At 37.8% G+C, this 13,438-nt stretch overlaps 1 protein-coding gene across 2 annotated transcripts in view; it reads right to left on the minus strand.

The window, feature by feature from the left end:
• Positions 1-13,438, minus strand: part of LOC138692669 (zinc finger protein 235-like) — a 67,516-nt gene that overhangs the window by 37,006 nt on the left and 17,072 nt on the right. For both annotated transcript variants that reach the window (XM_069815788.1, XM_069815787.1), the window contains exon 3: positions 4,950-5,087. In XM_069815788.1, the coding sequence (XP_069671889.1) occupies positions 4,950-5,087 (138 nt within the window). The remainder of the gene's footprint in view (positions 1-4,949; positions 5,088-13,438) is intronic.

The raw sequence follows: 13,438 nt of genomic DNA on the forward strand, positions 1-13,438 counted from the left end.
TGTTTGTTGCTTTGTGTTGCACAATGTGGCGAAGTATCTGCATGATGATGACTTTACAGACGATACACAGGATTTAAATGAAGATGACAGTGATGAAGAGCAAGAGGAATGTACCACTGAAAGGGAAATTTTAATGAGAGGACGTGAGAAAAGGGAACAAATTGCAACTCTAATAGGAAATGAACTTTAAATGTGTTCACTGAACTGCACTGCACTGGTACCGGTACTACGTATTTCACTGATGTAATCTCTGTGCACAAAATTAACGTAGAAACTTAAAATATCACTGTTTCTCATACTCGTAATATATTTAATATAAAATACTGTATTATAGACACTGTTAATACACAATACATATGTTAGAACGAATTTAGATTTACGTAAAATAATGACTGTTTATCACTGTGTTGTAGTTAGTAATATATTACACCAGTACTGATATAGATGTGGACATTTAATCTGATATGTTACAACATATATTACGAGAAACACAATTAAAAAAATAAACTTGAAATATCACTGTGTGGAGAATAGTACACTGTTATAATATCGATGTAATGTCACTTCACACAAATTAGCGCAGGAACTTAAAATATGACTGTTTCTCACACTTGCAACATATTTAATATAAAAAAACTGTATTATAGACACTGTTAATACACAATATACGTAGATATTAGAAGGAATTGAGATTCATGTAAAATAACTGTTTATCACTGAGTTGTAGTTAGTAATATAGTATACTGGTACTGATATAGTTGTAGACTGTAACCTGACTATAACATATTTAACGAGAAACACAATTAAAAAAATTAACTTGAAAATATCGCTGTGTGGTGAATATTACACTGTTATAACACTCAATTACTGTAGGAAATTGTGATTTCTCTCAAAGCAAGATTGTAAACGTAAATAGGTACAGTACTGCTGAATTTCTTCTTTATAGTCTACTTGTAGGTTTCTATTTCTACAAGATGGTGTATATTTTGGCACTTTCATCCTTGGACCTATCTTCCTGCGGTTGCTTGGCTTCCTCGCTAATCTTCTGGTTAAGAATGTCTATTATCATGCGTTCCTTCTCTGTTTGAATTCTTGTCAGTTTTAACTGCTCCAACAATACAAGCCTGTGTAAATCATTAGTGCTGACTATTTTTGTTTCCTCTGTTTCTGGTAAATTTAATTTAGGTTTTTTTGTGGGTAGCGGTCTGGTAAATGAAACCTCGCTGGGCATTTGCGACGATGACCTTGAATCTTGAGGTACAAGAGGATGATTTGTAGCGCCTGCAAACAGAGATGTGAAAAAAATGTAAGAACGAAATAAAACTTCATATTGATGTTATATTATATTGCAATGCTATGTTTCAATAAAATATGTGATTAGCTGTTTCAGAATTCAAATTCTAATTGCTAGTCTATATTTAATTTCACTTAAACCAACAGACGTAAAATTGCAATAAAGTGGTTCCCTATTGCATAATTACTTCCAATTAGCCCTTTTCAATAAAAACAACTTTCGCAGCAGAATAACTGTAATTAAAATTACCTGGTAATTTTAAAGATGTAAACACAGTGTTTGATGAGGCAGAAGAAGAAGAAGAAGAAGAAGAAGAAGAAGAAGTGGATGGACAAGGCTCCACACTTACAGCTCCTGAAAACAAATTAAAAAATATAAGTAGACTTACCGGCATGTAATTTTAATTTAAAATGTAATTTTGACTTTAAATACACATGCGTTTAATATATGGATTACAAAATAATTATATCAAAGATTTAAAAACCATGGTAATAGATGGTATACATTTACCTGAAATTTTGCTGATTACAGGATTTGTGTCACCCTGTAGCAGAGTGAATAGTTCTTTCTCCCAAGTATTCAAAATTATTGGCTTGTTTCCTGTTCTATTCTTGTCGGTTTTCTTCTTGAGCCTTGTTTTCATGTTATTAATTTTTTTTAGTAGTTACCTAGAATTTATTGGCGTGCCGAAATTTTCTTCGAATAATTTTATCATATCCTTAATTGCTGCCTCCTTTTTCCTTTTCATTTCCGGAACTTGTGATTTTTCTAATATTTCTGGATACTTTCCTAAAGTTGTCGCTAGAAATATCATTGTATTTTCAAGAGGGACAGAGCTACCGTCGTCTGAATCGGAAGACTCCATTTTAAAAACACAGAATTCCTACCCATTACTGACGGAAGTGACCATGGTTTATTAGCATCAGAACGAAAGTTGCTGTGCTATCGAGAGGCTTACCATTGCAGCTTATCGTTTTCCTTTATGAAACCGAATGCTCATTATCAGTTGACAAAGAGCGCCGACAAATACACAGTAGTGAAGCACGAAACGCCAAACAATATACATGACACATTCAGGAGCACATGCTCCTGTCTTAGAAGCAGAAGGTCAAAGGATAAGGTAAAGGTTATTCTTACAATTCGAAGCATATGCTTATACTTCAACCTTTTGCTTCGAAGCACATCCTTGTACTTCAACCTCTTGCTTCGAAGGAAATCCTTCAATTTTATTCTTATGGGCCATTGACTTGAGTTATCACAGAAATTTAAAAAGAAAAATTAAAAGAAACCTAATTAACTGTATTTCCTACACCAGGCATAAAACACAAGTTTACTCAGCTATCACCACAGTAATTGAGATTGACACCCTCTGTACTGGGCTGTCCATTAAACTAGAAGTGGAGCTGTTAAAAATTATCAGGGGTGATTAAAAATTCGAAATGGATACGATTTAGTGAATGAGCAGCCACATGAGTAAGTAAATAACAGTGAGAACTAGCGACCAACAACTCCATAAACTGCACTCATTTCAACTTCACTTTTCACGATAGGAAAGTCAATTGGCAGAGGAGTTTCATCAAATGTTTGTTAGCTCTGATCTCAGATCATAAGCTTTTGTCCATACATTCCATCTTTATTTCAGTCAGGTACAGATCAAATAATTTTCTTCCTGCAATACACAATTCTCAATAATGTAATATTCGTATATAGAGGCCGTCAAAAAATGTATACACTCTTTAAGGAACGAAAACTATTTATTATGTGTTTGTTTTACATTTAAATACTGATCACACATCTAGCACTGTCTTCAGTTAAGCACATGGGTACTTGAGATGTTCAAAATGTTCGCCGTTGGTGGCCAGACACATAATGCAATGACGAGAAGTCGCCGGAGCTATGTCAGTCAATGTTTCAATGAAGATTGCTGCACATGTAGCTGTAATCTCCTGGCGAAGGTCCTCCAGCATGCGCGGCTTACGTCGATAGACTTGATCTTTCATAGTTTCCCATAAGTAAAAATCCATAGGGGTTAGATCTGGCGACCATGGGGGGAATTCAATGGGCCCTCTTCGTTCAATCCAATGTCCCTGCAGATTGTCATCCAGGAAAGCTAGTACAGCTAGGTGGTAGTGTGGTGGCGCCCCATCCTCTTGGTAGAAAACCTCATCATCAACTCCATAAAGCGCACATACACCTGGTAAAATTGATGTGCGTAACATTTCGAGTTACACTTCTCCAGTGACAGTACCATCAAAGAAAAAGGATCCTACTAAGCCCCTAGATGATAGTCCACACCACACTACCTTCGTCACAAATTGTTCGTCTTCAGTTACCATTCGCAAAATTGCATTCGACGATCAGGATCGTCATCATTAATCGCGTGTAATAATCGTGGGATGTAAACTTTACACTTGCCAGCTTTCAGAATTCGTCGTACACTTGTACTGCTAATCCCCACTTCACGTTCAAATTGCGTAGCAGACTTCTGTGGTGAAGTAACAAACCTTTCCAACACAAGAGCCGACGAAGTGGGACTTGTAGCTGTACGTTGTCTTCCCGATCTTCCTTTGTGAATATCACAAATTGTTCCTCAAACTTGTCAACGCATGTAATTGTTAGGCAGGTTGGGGGTTTCTGTTCCGTACTCCCGCCTCCACTGACGCTGCATTTCAACAGCATTATCAAACATCATAAATCACTTCCGAATGTATTTTCGCTGCTCGAACGTCAAGCGTACTCCAGCCATTTTGTTTTCTTACTATCGTGATGAAAGTACCGACATCTGTTGAGCGAAAGACCATAGTATAAAGTATAACATACTCGTAATGCAAATCAATTGACAATACCAATACCCCGATACAGTCTAACAAAGAGTGTATACATTTTTTGGAGGACACTATATTATTACAATGTAGTTGTTCACGAAACATCAGTGACTATTTTTAATGTCTCTGTATCAATATTATCAAATCCTTATGTCAACGAATGCACGTAAACACACTCCAGAATTGACAGTGAAATCATTTGTATGAAAAGCCTCGTTTGGAATGATTTTATTGCTCATGATAATATGCGTTGTTTTAGTGAAGGAGTTGAACATGAAGACACGTTAATTCTTGGCTCCAAGTAATGGTTAGTGTAAGGCTGCTACTGCAGAATGCAGGAGGATAGAAAAGGAACTATGAAGTAGTTTTTGTGATCTTTTTTATTTTAAAGCATAGTTACAAACAACTGTTTCCAAGGAAAAGATACCAAATATGTGGAGTTTGGCTAATAAACTAATTAAAAAAAAATGAAAAGACAAACAATTAAGTGTATTTCCTAAACCAAGTGCAAACCAGAATTTAACCATCTACCATGGGATTAACTGAGAGTGAACTCCATTCCCTACTGGACTCTCAATATTACAAACAGACATGGAAAACATTATCAGAGGCGACGAAATCATCAAAATGTATATGATTTAGTGAAGTTCAACATTGTAGTTTCTATGATAAAACTGGGGTAGAAAAGATTCACAAAAGATACGGGATGAAGAAATGGATAGCATGAGAGCAAAAATCGTACCCCAGGTCACTTGAATGTAGCAGCCACATCAGCCAGTAGATAACAAAGGAAGAACTACCGACCAACACACCTCATAAACTGCACTCACCTCAACTTCACTTTTCATGACTGGAAATTCATTTGGCACAGGAGTTTCATCAAATGTCATCTCGGTTTTTACATCACAGCTGTGATCCATACATTCCGTCTTTATTGCAGTCACGTCCACATCTAATACATTTCCTTCCTGCAACACAAAACACTAATAATGAAATATATCATATCCAGTTATTCACTCTACCCAGTCACTATTTTTAATGTCTCCCCACTCTATTACGAAATCCTCACGGCAAAGAAAGCACATGTAGTGACAAAATTTGTACGAAAAGCTTCGGAACGCAGCATATAAAAGAATTCCTATATCTTGCCTGCCAATTCAGATTTGCGCTCGAGTGTGCGTTCGATTTCCACTAGGTCTGACTACCTGGTTGGGATTTTCCGAGATTTTAAAACGTAAGGCGAATGTCCGGTAATTTATGACGAATCCTCGGCCTCATCTCGCCAAATACCATTTGGCTGTCACAGAAAAACTCGCGTTGAGGTAGCTTCAGTAATTTTGGAAGTGGAAATGGTTGAATTTGTAAGGCATTCTTGTGGAGATATATTTGAAAAGTTAAGAATTTTATGGGGATATACTTCAAGAAAAGGAAATTGCTCAGAAAAGTAGTAAATTACTTGTGAAATGAGAGGTGTGTGGTAATGAAAGTACAATTGTTGTGGTTTCTAGTGAAGGAGAAGAATATATGTAGGCCTACGTAAATAAAATACACGATAGAATGAAATTTGAAAAAAAAAACCAAAAATGTTATTAATTCAACAATTACTGGAAAACAGTGATGCATAACAAATAATAATGAGATAAACACACGTTCCGTAATGTAACTTCGTTTAAACGTCCGCCATTACGCTAGCTAGTAGCCTACTGACATCACAAAACAAAAATCACCTTCTTTGAAAAAACTTCAGGTAATGAAAGGCATAACACACCTAAACTAACCTAACATAACCTATCACAGGTTCGTATATGGAATAACAAAAGTTTAAACTAACCTATCAGAGATTCGTCTATGCAAGGCGTGAGTGTACACTAGGGTGAAACTTTCGTACCAAAGTTATGTTGGTATAACTGCTAAGACAGTTCACTCCATAAGTAGAGTAGGAAGGGAACTACCTCAGCGCTAGTTTAACCAACAGCTTTATAATATCACTGTTTTCTTCAAGTACATGATTACTTCCTTTTATATTTCCACATACAAATATATTTCACTTGTGAAAGACTGTTAAGTTATTACAGAAAATGTATGCCGGAAAATGCATAAATGTTTTACAATGAAGTAATGTATTAGATATTTCTTCCAAGAAAAATCAATGGCACAATATAGTGGAATTGTTTTCTTTAATGTTGATTCGAACAGCAATTATCTACAGACTCTGACATCTCTCTTTATATTACCACAGCGAAACAAGATCGAATGGAGGCTATTTTAATCTGTAACTCAAAGCTATGGCTAAGGTAAGAAATAAATCTGTGCCATGTTTCAAGCATCAGCATCTCCTTGGTGATGAAATTAGTAGCAAGCCATCACAATTAACCTAGTCTGCCAGTTTAAAAACTGAATTAGTCAGGTGCAATAGCTGATGAGGCTTCATCAGGAAAGAAATTCTGTCATAAAACTCTAACCACAGTACAGATACAAAACACCATCCCTCGAAATGTTGTCCTAGCTCCATCTAGAAGATTGTAGGAAAAGCCACTGTCTTTCCCTTCTCATTCATATATTGCATTTCTCCACTCCTGTCTATATCTTGCGTCTCCTTTTCAAAATTTATTCACCCACCATCATCTAGACACACGATCACAATTCTCCTCAATATTATCCATTCCCTACCACCGAACATCCTCATATTCATCCTCTTTCACTGTGATTGTTCCTCGAATTCCCTACCGACTGTCAGGCATCAAATCAATTTAAGAATAGATTAAGGAAATATTTTTTAAAACAATTCTCGTTAACAATACAGCAGTACAAGTTTCTCAATATTTATTGGTTATATATATCACATAATAAATATTTAAATTATCTTACCACCACCACCACCACCACCACCACCACCACCACCACTACCACGACTACTGTATTTCTTACGAATTTCATTACTGTCTCACAAACATTACTTATCGAACTTTCATTATTCACTTCCATGTATATTAATGTAATGACTAAGTAAGCTAGTGGCATTCAATTAGAATTAGAGTCTGGCTGGGTAGAAGAGAAGGCCTACTGGCCTTAACTCTGCCAGATTAAATGAATAAATTATTATTATTATTATTTTTTGTGCTTTACATGTTTTTACTGTTATTGTTTTGTGTCTTTTAATGTTAGTATAGATATCTCCAACTATATTGTTTCAGCAGTGATCTCAACATAATGATATCACCGTTAGCACGAATACCAGCAAGATGGTCATAACCAGGGAAAGGATTTATATGTAAATACATATTTACTTATAAAGCTAATATAATTTATATTTTGCATTATCTTTATGTTTCACAATGTGTAGGGTTGAAAAATCCTACTTTTATTTTCCATATTTTTCCATATTTTAGAGTTTAGTACATATTTTCGTTAATTTCCATATATTTTCCATATTTCATATAAAACAGTCCATATTATATTAGGTTTAACAATAAAACAAAACAAAATTCCATTAACTTTTAAAAATACATTTCAACAATAGAGATTTAAACACATGTTCAGTAATCCCTTTAACATCAGAGTTATTTGAAAATTAGCAGTCCTATCAACAATGGGAAAGTAAGTTACAAAACTGTATTAATTTAATTTAAAATTTTTAACAGACTTCAGTTGTGCAGCTCAACAGTTAAATGCCAGTCAGAGTACACATAGGTTCAGTTTTGTAAATCATACTATAAAGACGGTAAATATGCCAAAAGTACGTCATTCAGTCAATTTAAAATCAAAACTAACAAGTTACATTTCAGAATTTAAAGAAGATGGTTTATCAACTGACAATAAAATATTATTTTGTAATTTGTATCAGTGTGCAGTATCATCTACACAAAAGTTCCTGGTGCAACAACACATTACAACTAGTAAACATCAGGCCAACAAACAACTAAATTCCAAGCAGAGACAATTGTTTTTAACACAACCAACAACATCGAATGTAAGATCTGAGTTTAACATCGACCTGTGCCGTTCTCTCATCTCTGCTGATATTCCTCTCTACAAACTAAAGAATAAGGTCTTCAGGGAATTCCTTGAAAAATATACTCAACATACAATCCCGGATGAGTCAACACTTAGGAAGACGTATGCTCCATCCATCTACGATGAGACAATACAGAAGATAAGAGATGAAATTAAAGATAGTTCAATTTGGGTTTCCATTGATGAGACTCCCGACAAAGAAGGTAGACTTGTTGGTAATGTAGTTATCGGTTTGTTAAGTGAACAATATTCTGAACGAATTCTTTTACATTGTGATGTTCTAGAAAAGTGCAATAACAAAACTATAGTTAAACTGTTCAACGAAGCTATGGGTATCCTGTGGCCAAAGGGTATTATGTACGATAATGTGTTATTCTTTATTAGCGATGCTGCCCCTTATATGGTCAAAGCTGGACAAGCATTATCTGTTGTATATCCTAAATTGACTCATTTTACTTGTGTGGCGCATGCATTTCATCGTGTGGCAGAAGTGGTCAGAGACAATTTCCCTAAAGTAGATTTGTTGATTTCATCAGTGAAAAAAGTATTTCTCAAAGCTCCCAGTAGAGTTAACGTGTTGAAAGAAATGTACCCTGAAATTCCATTGCCACCAAAGCCAATTTTAACTAGATGGGGTACATGGCTAGAAGCAGTTGAATATTATGCCGAACATATAGACTCTATTAACAATGTTCTCCTTGCATTGGACTCTGAAGATGCAGTCTCAATTGATACTGCGAAAACAGTTACCTGTGACATAAGTGTGAAGAATGACTTAGCTCACATTCAGCATACATTTTCATGCATCATAAAAACGCTCAAAAGTCTCCAAAATAGGCACCTTTCACTATCTGAAAGTTTTGAAATTATAAATAGTACTGTGGAACAACTGAATCGTGGTAGAGGTAAAGTTGCAGATGCAGTAAGAGCTAAGGTGGACACTGTACTTTCAAAAAACCCTGGATATGAAGAACTACAAAAGGTTGTTGCTGTGATGAGTGGTGAATCAACAGTGAAGATTAACTTGGACTTATCCCCAGCAGACATTGTGAAATTGAATTATGTACCAGTTACTTCTTGTGACGTCGAACGCTCTTTTAGTCAGTATAAATCTATCCTCAGAGACAATAGAAGAAGATTCACTTTTCAGCACTTGAAAGAAATGTTTGTAACCTATTGTTATGGTAACAGACAATAAAAATTGTGTTTTGTTGAAACTACATTGGAAGATAAGGTACGTCCATTATATTTTTTGTTTAGTTTGATTAAAATGTACCAATATTTAACGTACATAGTCATTTTTTTATAATTTTAAGTCCATATTTAATTCCATATTTTGGTAAAAATCCATATTTAATTCCATATTTTGGTAAAAATAACTACATATATATTTACATATTTCATATATTTTTAGTCCATATAAATCCGTTCCCTGGTCATAACAGTAGACGTAGTATCCCGAGATACTGAAGGAGTTTTCCGGCTGGAGGTGTGTCTCCTGAAGATACAAAATAGCAGGGTTCTCATGATAGATCAATTGTTGTAGTTCTGTATATCTGCTGCGTACACCGTTCACATTCCTCTGTATAATATCAGTCATCTCAAGGAGCTAAATCATGGTGGTGGCTTCACAGGCAATCTTCTCGTCTTATCTTTTCTATGATTTGGTGCCTTTGATTGAGACTGCTTAGCCCTCGACCGTGGACACTCACTCGCTGATCGTCGCACACCCGATCATGATCTTGATCGAGAGCGTGATCTCGAACCGTCACCCAAACAAGGAGTGCGACGTTGTGGCTATCTACCAGGCCTTGAACCTTTCTCTGTCGCCACGGTAGTGATCTTTTTTGGAATGTAAGGCCTGATATCAAGGCCACACACGTCGTCTGACTTAGCAATCTGAGTGGCAACGTCCACATACAACTGGGATGCGCTCTCAATACACTTTGCAGGTATTCTAGCAAGAGGTGGTGTTTGCGTGGATGATCAATTGCCTCTGTTGCCTTCTGCAATACTGCTGCATAGGACGTTTCCTTCGCCTTTTTTCGTTGATTAAAATACGCTTACGCGCCTCGAAAAACGTAATATTTTCCCGAACTTAGAGCTCTTGAATATCTTTCTTCTACCATATACTTCGGAAATTTCTAGATTTAGTGGCGTGATCCCCACAACAATTCACACAGTGCTCGCGGCCGGCATGGGGGATACCATGGTCAGCACCGCCGCACTTTGCACATATGATGTCATTAGTGGAAGGTTTTTCCGTATGTCCGAACCGTTGGCACCTAAAGCACCACATTGGGTTCGGCACATAAGCACGAACTGGAAGACGCTCGTACCCGACAAGGACGTATTCTGGTACGACAGGCTTTTGAGAAGATCAACAACCAGTGCTCAGGGGAACAGTCTGTCCGTCCCACTTACGTAATAAACGGTAAGCCTGGGACACAGACTGCTACCAGTTCCAGTTGAATCTCTTCATCAGACATACCGTCCAGAGAGTCCTTATGCACTATTCCACATAAGATAAGACCCTAGCAACTTGGCTTTCAACAGTGTCTCACTCTGTTTTGGAGAATTATAATCTCGATGAGGAGGCTACCGTTGCCTAGTAGAGTTGCATTTTTTAAACTTACCAACGAGTCCGTCGAGTGAGCGTCTCACGTAAAATGGACTGCTGTTCTTCATTGTTTTTCTGTTCCATTCAATGTGATACTAATAGACTTTGGCGGCGGCACTTTAACTGTTACTTTCTCAGGGTCTAATCCCATTGCAATGTTCGTCATATGACCACCAGTCGTATCTATTCTTGTCTTCTGTTTTTCTTATTTCTTTCTCTGGGAGGGGAAGAAGAGCGCGAGGACATAATGAACTGACCCCACCATACGGAACCGTCGGCGTCAGCCTGCCACCGGGGGGGGGGGGCGAAAGAAAAAGACACCTAAAAATTTTTCGCAGTCTTTGCCGGCTATGAGGATCCCCCCATAGCCCGATTCCAAGCAACCCACCTCACGGAAGTTACCCTTCAGACTGGACATTACACACATAATTGCAAGTCTTACACCAGAGGCGTGTCGCAGTTTTATGCCCCTACCACGGGAATAACCGCTCGTGTCTCCCCACTCTACACTGAACACAACCGCCGGAATACTCGGCTATAGCTGTAGGAATCAGAGGCCGCAAGCAGCTTCAGGGGACTTGAGGTTGATTACACTACGACACCATATGTCAGCAGTAACACGTTGGAGCGATATATTCGCTCTGGCGAGCAGAGTCGGTCATCGGGACGTATAAATCGCCACCGGTTCCAATTGGGGCTCTATGTGAGTGTACTTGACCTCTGGTTAGGGCTCGGCATCTAAACTTGCATATAGGGACAGCATGAAGGGTCCAATATTGCTTCCTTGCTGGGCGTGCTGTCGCGCTCGAAAACGTGGGACAGGATCACAGAGATAGGAAAGATCCCCGCTGGTGAGACAGGAGTTATGAGACTAAGATACTTAACCTAAGAATGAATATAAATATATAGAAAAGGCAGAAGTATGTGCCTCACCAGGCATTCGTAACAAATCCCGTCATGTAGGCAGACATGGCTAAAAAACTAACAGCGGGGATGGAAAGGTGAAAATGGCTGTGATGATATGGTGGGCGTTCCGCATACAATGATGGCCAGCAGTGAGGATGTTAGAGATGAAAAAGACTAGAGAGCGAAAAGGGCTGGGTGATGGTAAATCGAGAAATGGTCGAAAAGAAGATCAAGAGAGCCACCATTGCCACCCGGTCAGCAACTTGGAAGAACCCACCTCGACCAGCTGAGGGTGCATTTCCATCTGCTTGGCGTTCCGCCATTGTAATCTCAGTCCAGAAACCGGGAAAGGATCCTTCTTTACCTGGCAGTTATAGGCCTATTTGTCTCACCAGCAGCGTATCTAATGTTATGAAAAATATAAGCAAATGCTTGATGTGGGTACTCGAATCGGAAAACCGATGATCTAATATCCAATGTGGTTTTCATAAGCACAGATCCGCCCCAGACCATTTTTTTCGGCTGGGACCGCCATTAGAGATGCTTTCATGAAAAAGGAACATATTCTTTGATCTATTTATTTTATTTTATTGGGTTATTTTACGACGCTGTATCAATATCTAGGTTATTTAGCGTCTGAATGATATGAATGTGATAATGCCGGTGAAATGAGTCTGGGGTCCAGCACCGAAAGTTACCCGGCATTTGCTCATATTGGGTTGAGGGAAAACCCCGGAAAAGACCTCAACCACGTAACTTGCCCCGACTGGGATTCGAACCCGGGCCACCTGGTTTCGCGGCAAGACGCGCTGACCGTTACTCCACAGGTGTGGTGGACTCTTTGATCTAGAAAAGGCTTATGATACCACATGGAAGTATAGCATTCTGTAAACTCTGCACGATTGGGGAATTTTGCCAGTCTTCCAACATTTATTGCGAAGTTCATTGCAGAGCAGTATTTGCGAGTTCGAGTAGGCACCACACTTTCTAACGAACATCTCCAAGAAAACGGCGTTCCGCAGGGGTCTGTATTAAGCGTTCTTCTTTTCTGCATTGCGATCAATGGAATTGCCCACTGTATGTGTAATCGAGTATCTTCTCTCTTGTACAGTAGTTGCAAAAAAACCGTACCGACTCTTGTAGCTGATACAAAAGAATCCAGTGCTGTGTATTGTGTCGAACTGTGGTAATTTTATTTTATTTTTATTTATTTAACCTGGTAGAGATAAGGCCATCAGGCCTTCTCTTCCCCTCTACCAGGGGATTACAACTACAATATAAAGAATACAATTATAATTATAATTAGAATTAATATTGAATTTACAAATACAATAAAAAATCAAAGTACTAAAAGAATTAACAGACTAATAGAAGCTAACAGTTCATTGTAAAAATTAAGAAGAGAGAATTTTTTTTTTTTTTTAACTAAGTAAAAATTAAACCTAATCTACGCAGCAAGAAAATGCTTAATAAGTTTGCTTTTGAACACTACTAAATTCCGACAGTCTCTGATGTCACTGGGTAGGGTATTCCACAAGCATGAGAGTGAGATTGTGTATGACGATGAATATGATGAAGTCTTATGTCTTGGTATGGCTAGTATGAGGCTATTTTGCATGCGTGTGAAGAGATTATGATATGATGACAGGTAACTGAAACGGGAGGCAAGGTAGGTAGGTGTAGAGGTGTGAAGGACTTGGAAAAGGAGAACAAGAGAATGAAAATTTCTATGTTCGTTAAGCCGTAGCCAGTTTAGAGTTTGGAAGGATGGGGTAATGT

The sequence above is a fragment of the Periplaneta americana genome, chromosome 17 (genome assembly GCF_040183065.1).
Source record: "Periplaneta americana isolate PAMFEO1 chromosome 17, P.americana_PAMFEO1_priV1, whole genome shotgun sequence".
Taxonomy (NCBI): domain Eukaryota; kingdom Metazoa; phylum Arthropoda; class Insecta; order Blattodea; family Blattidae; genus Periplaneta; species Periplaneta americana.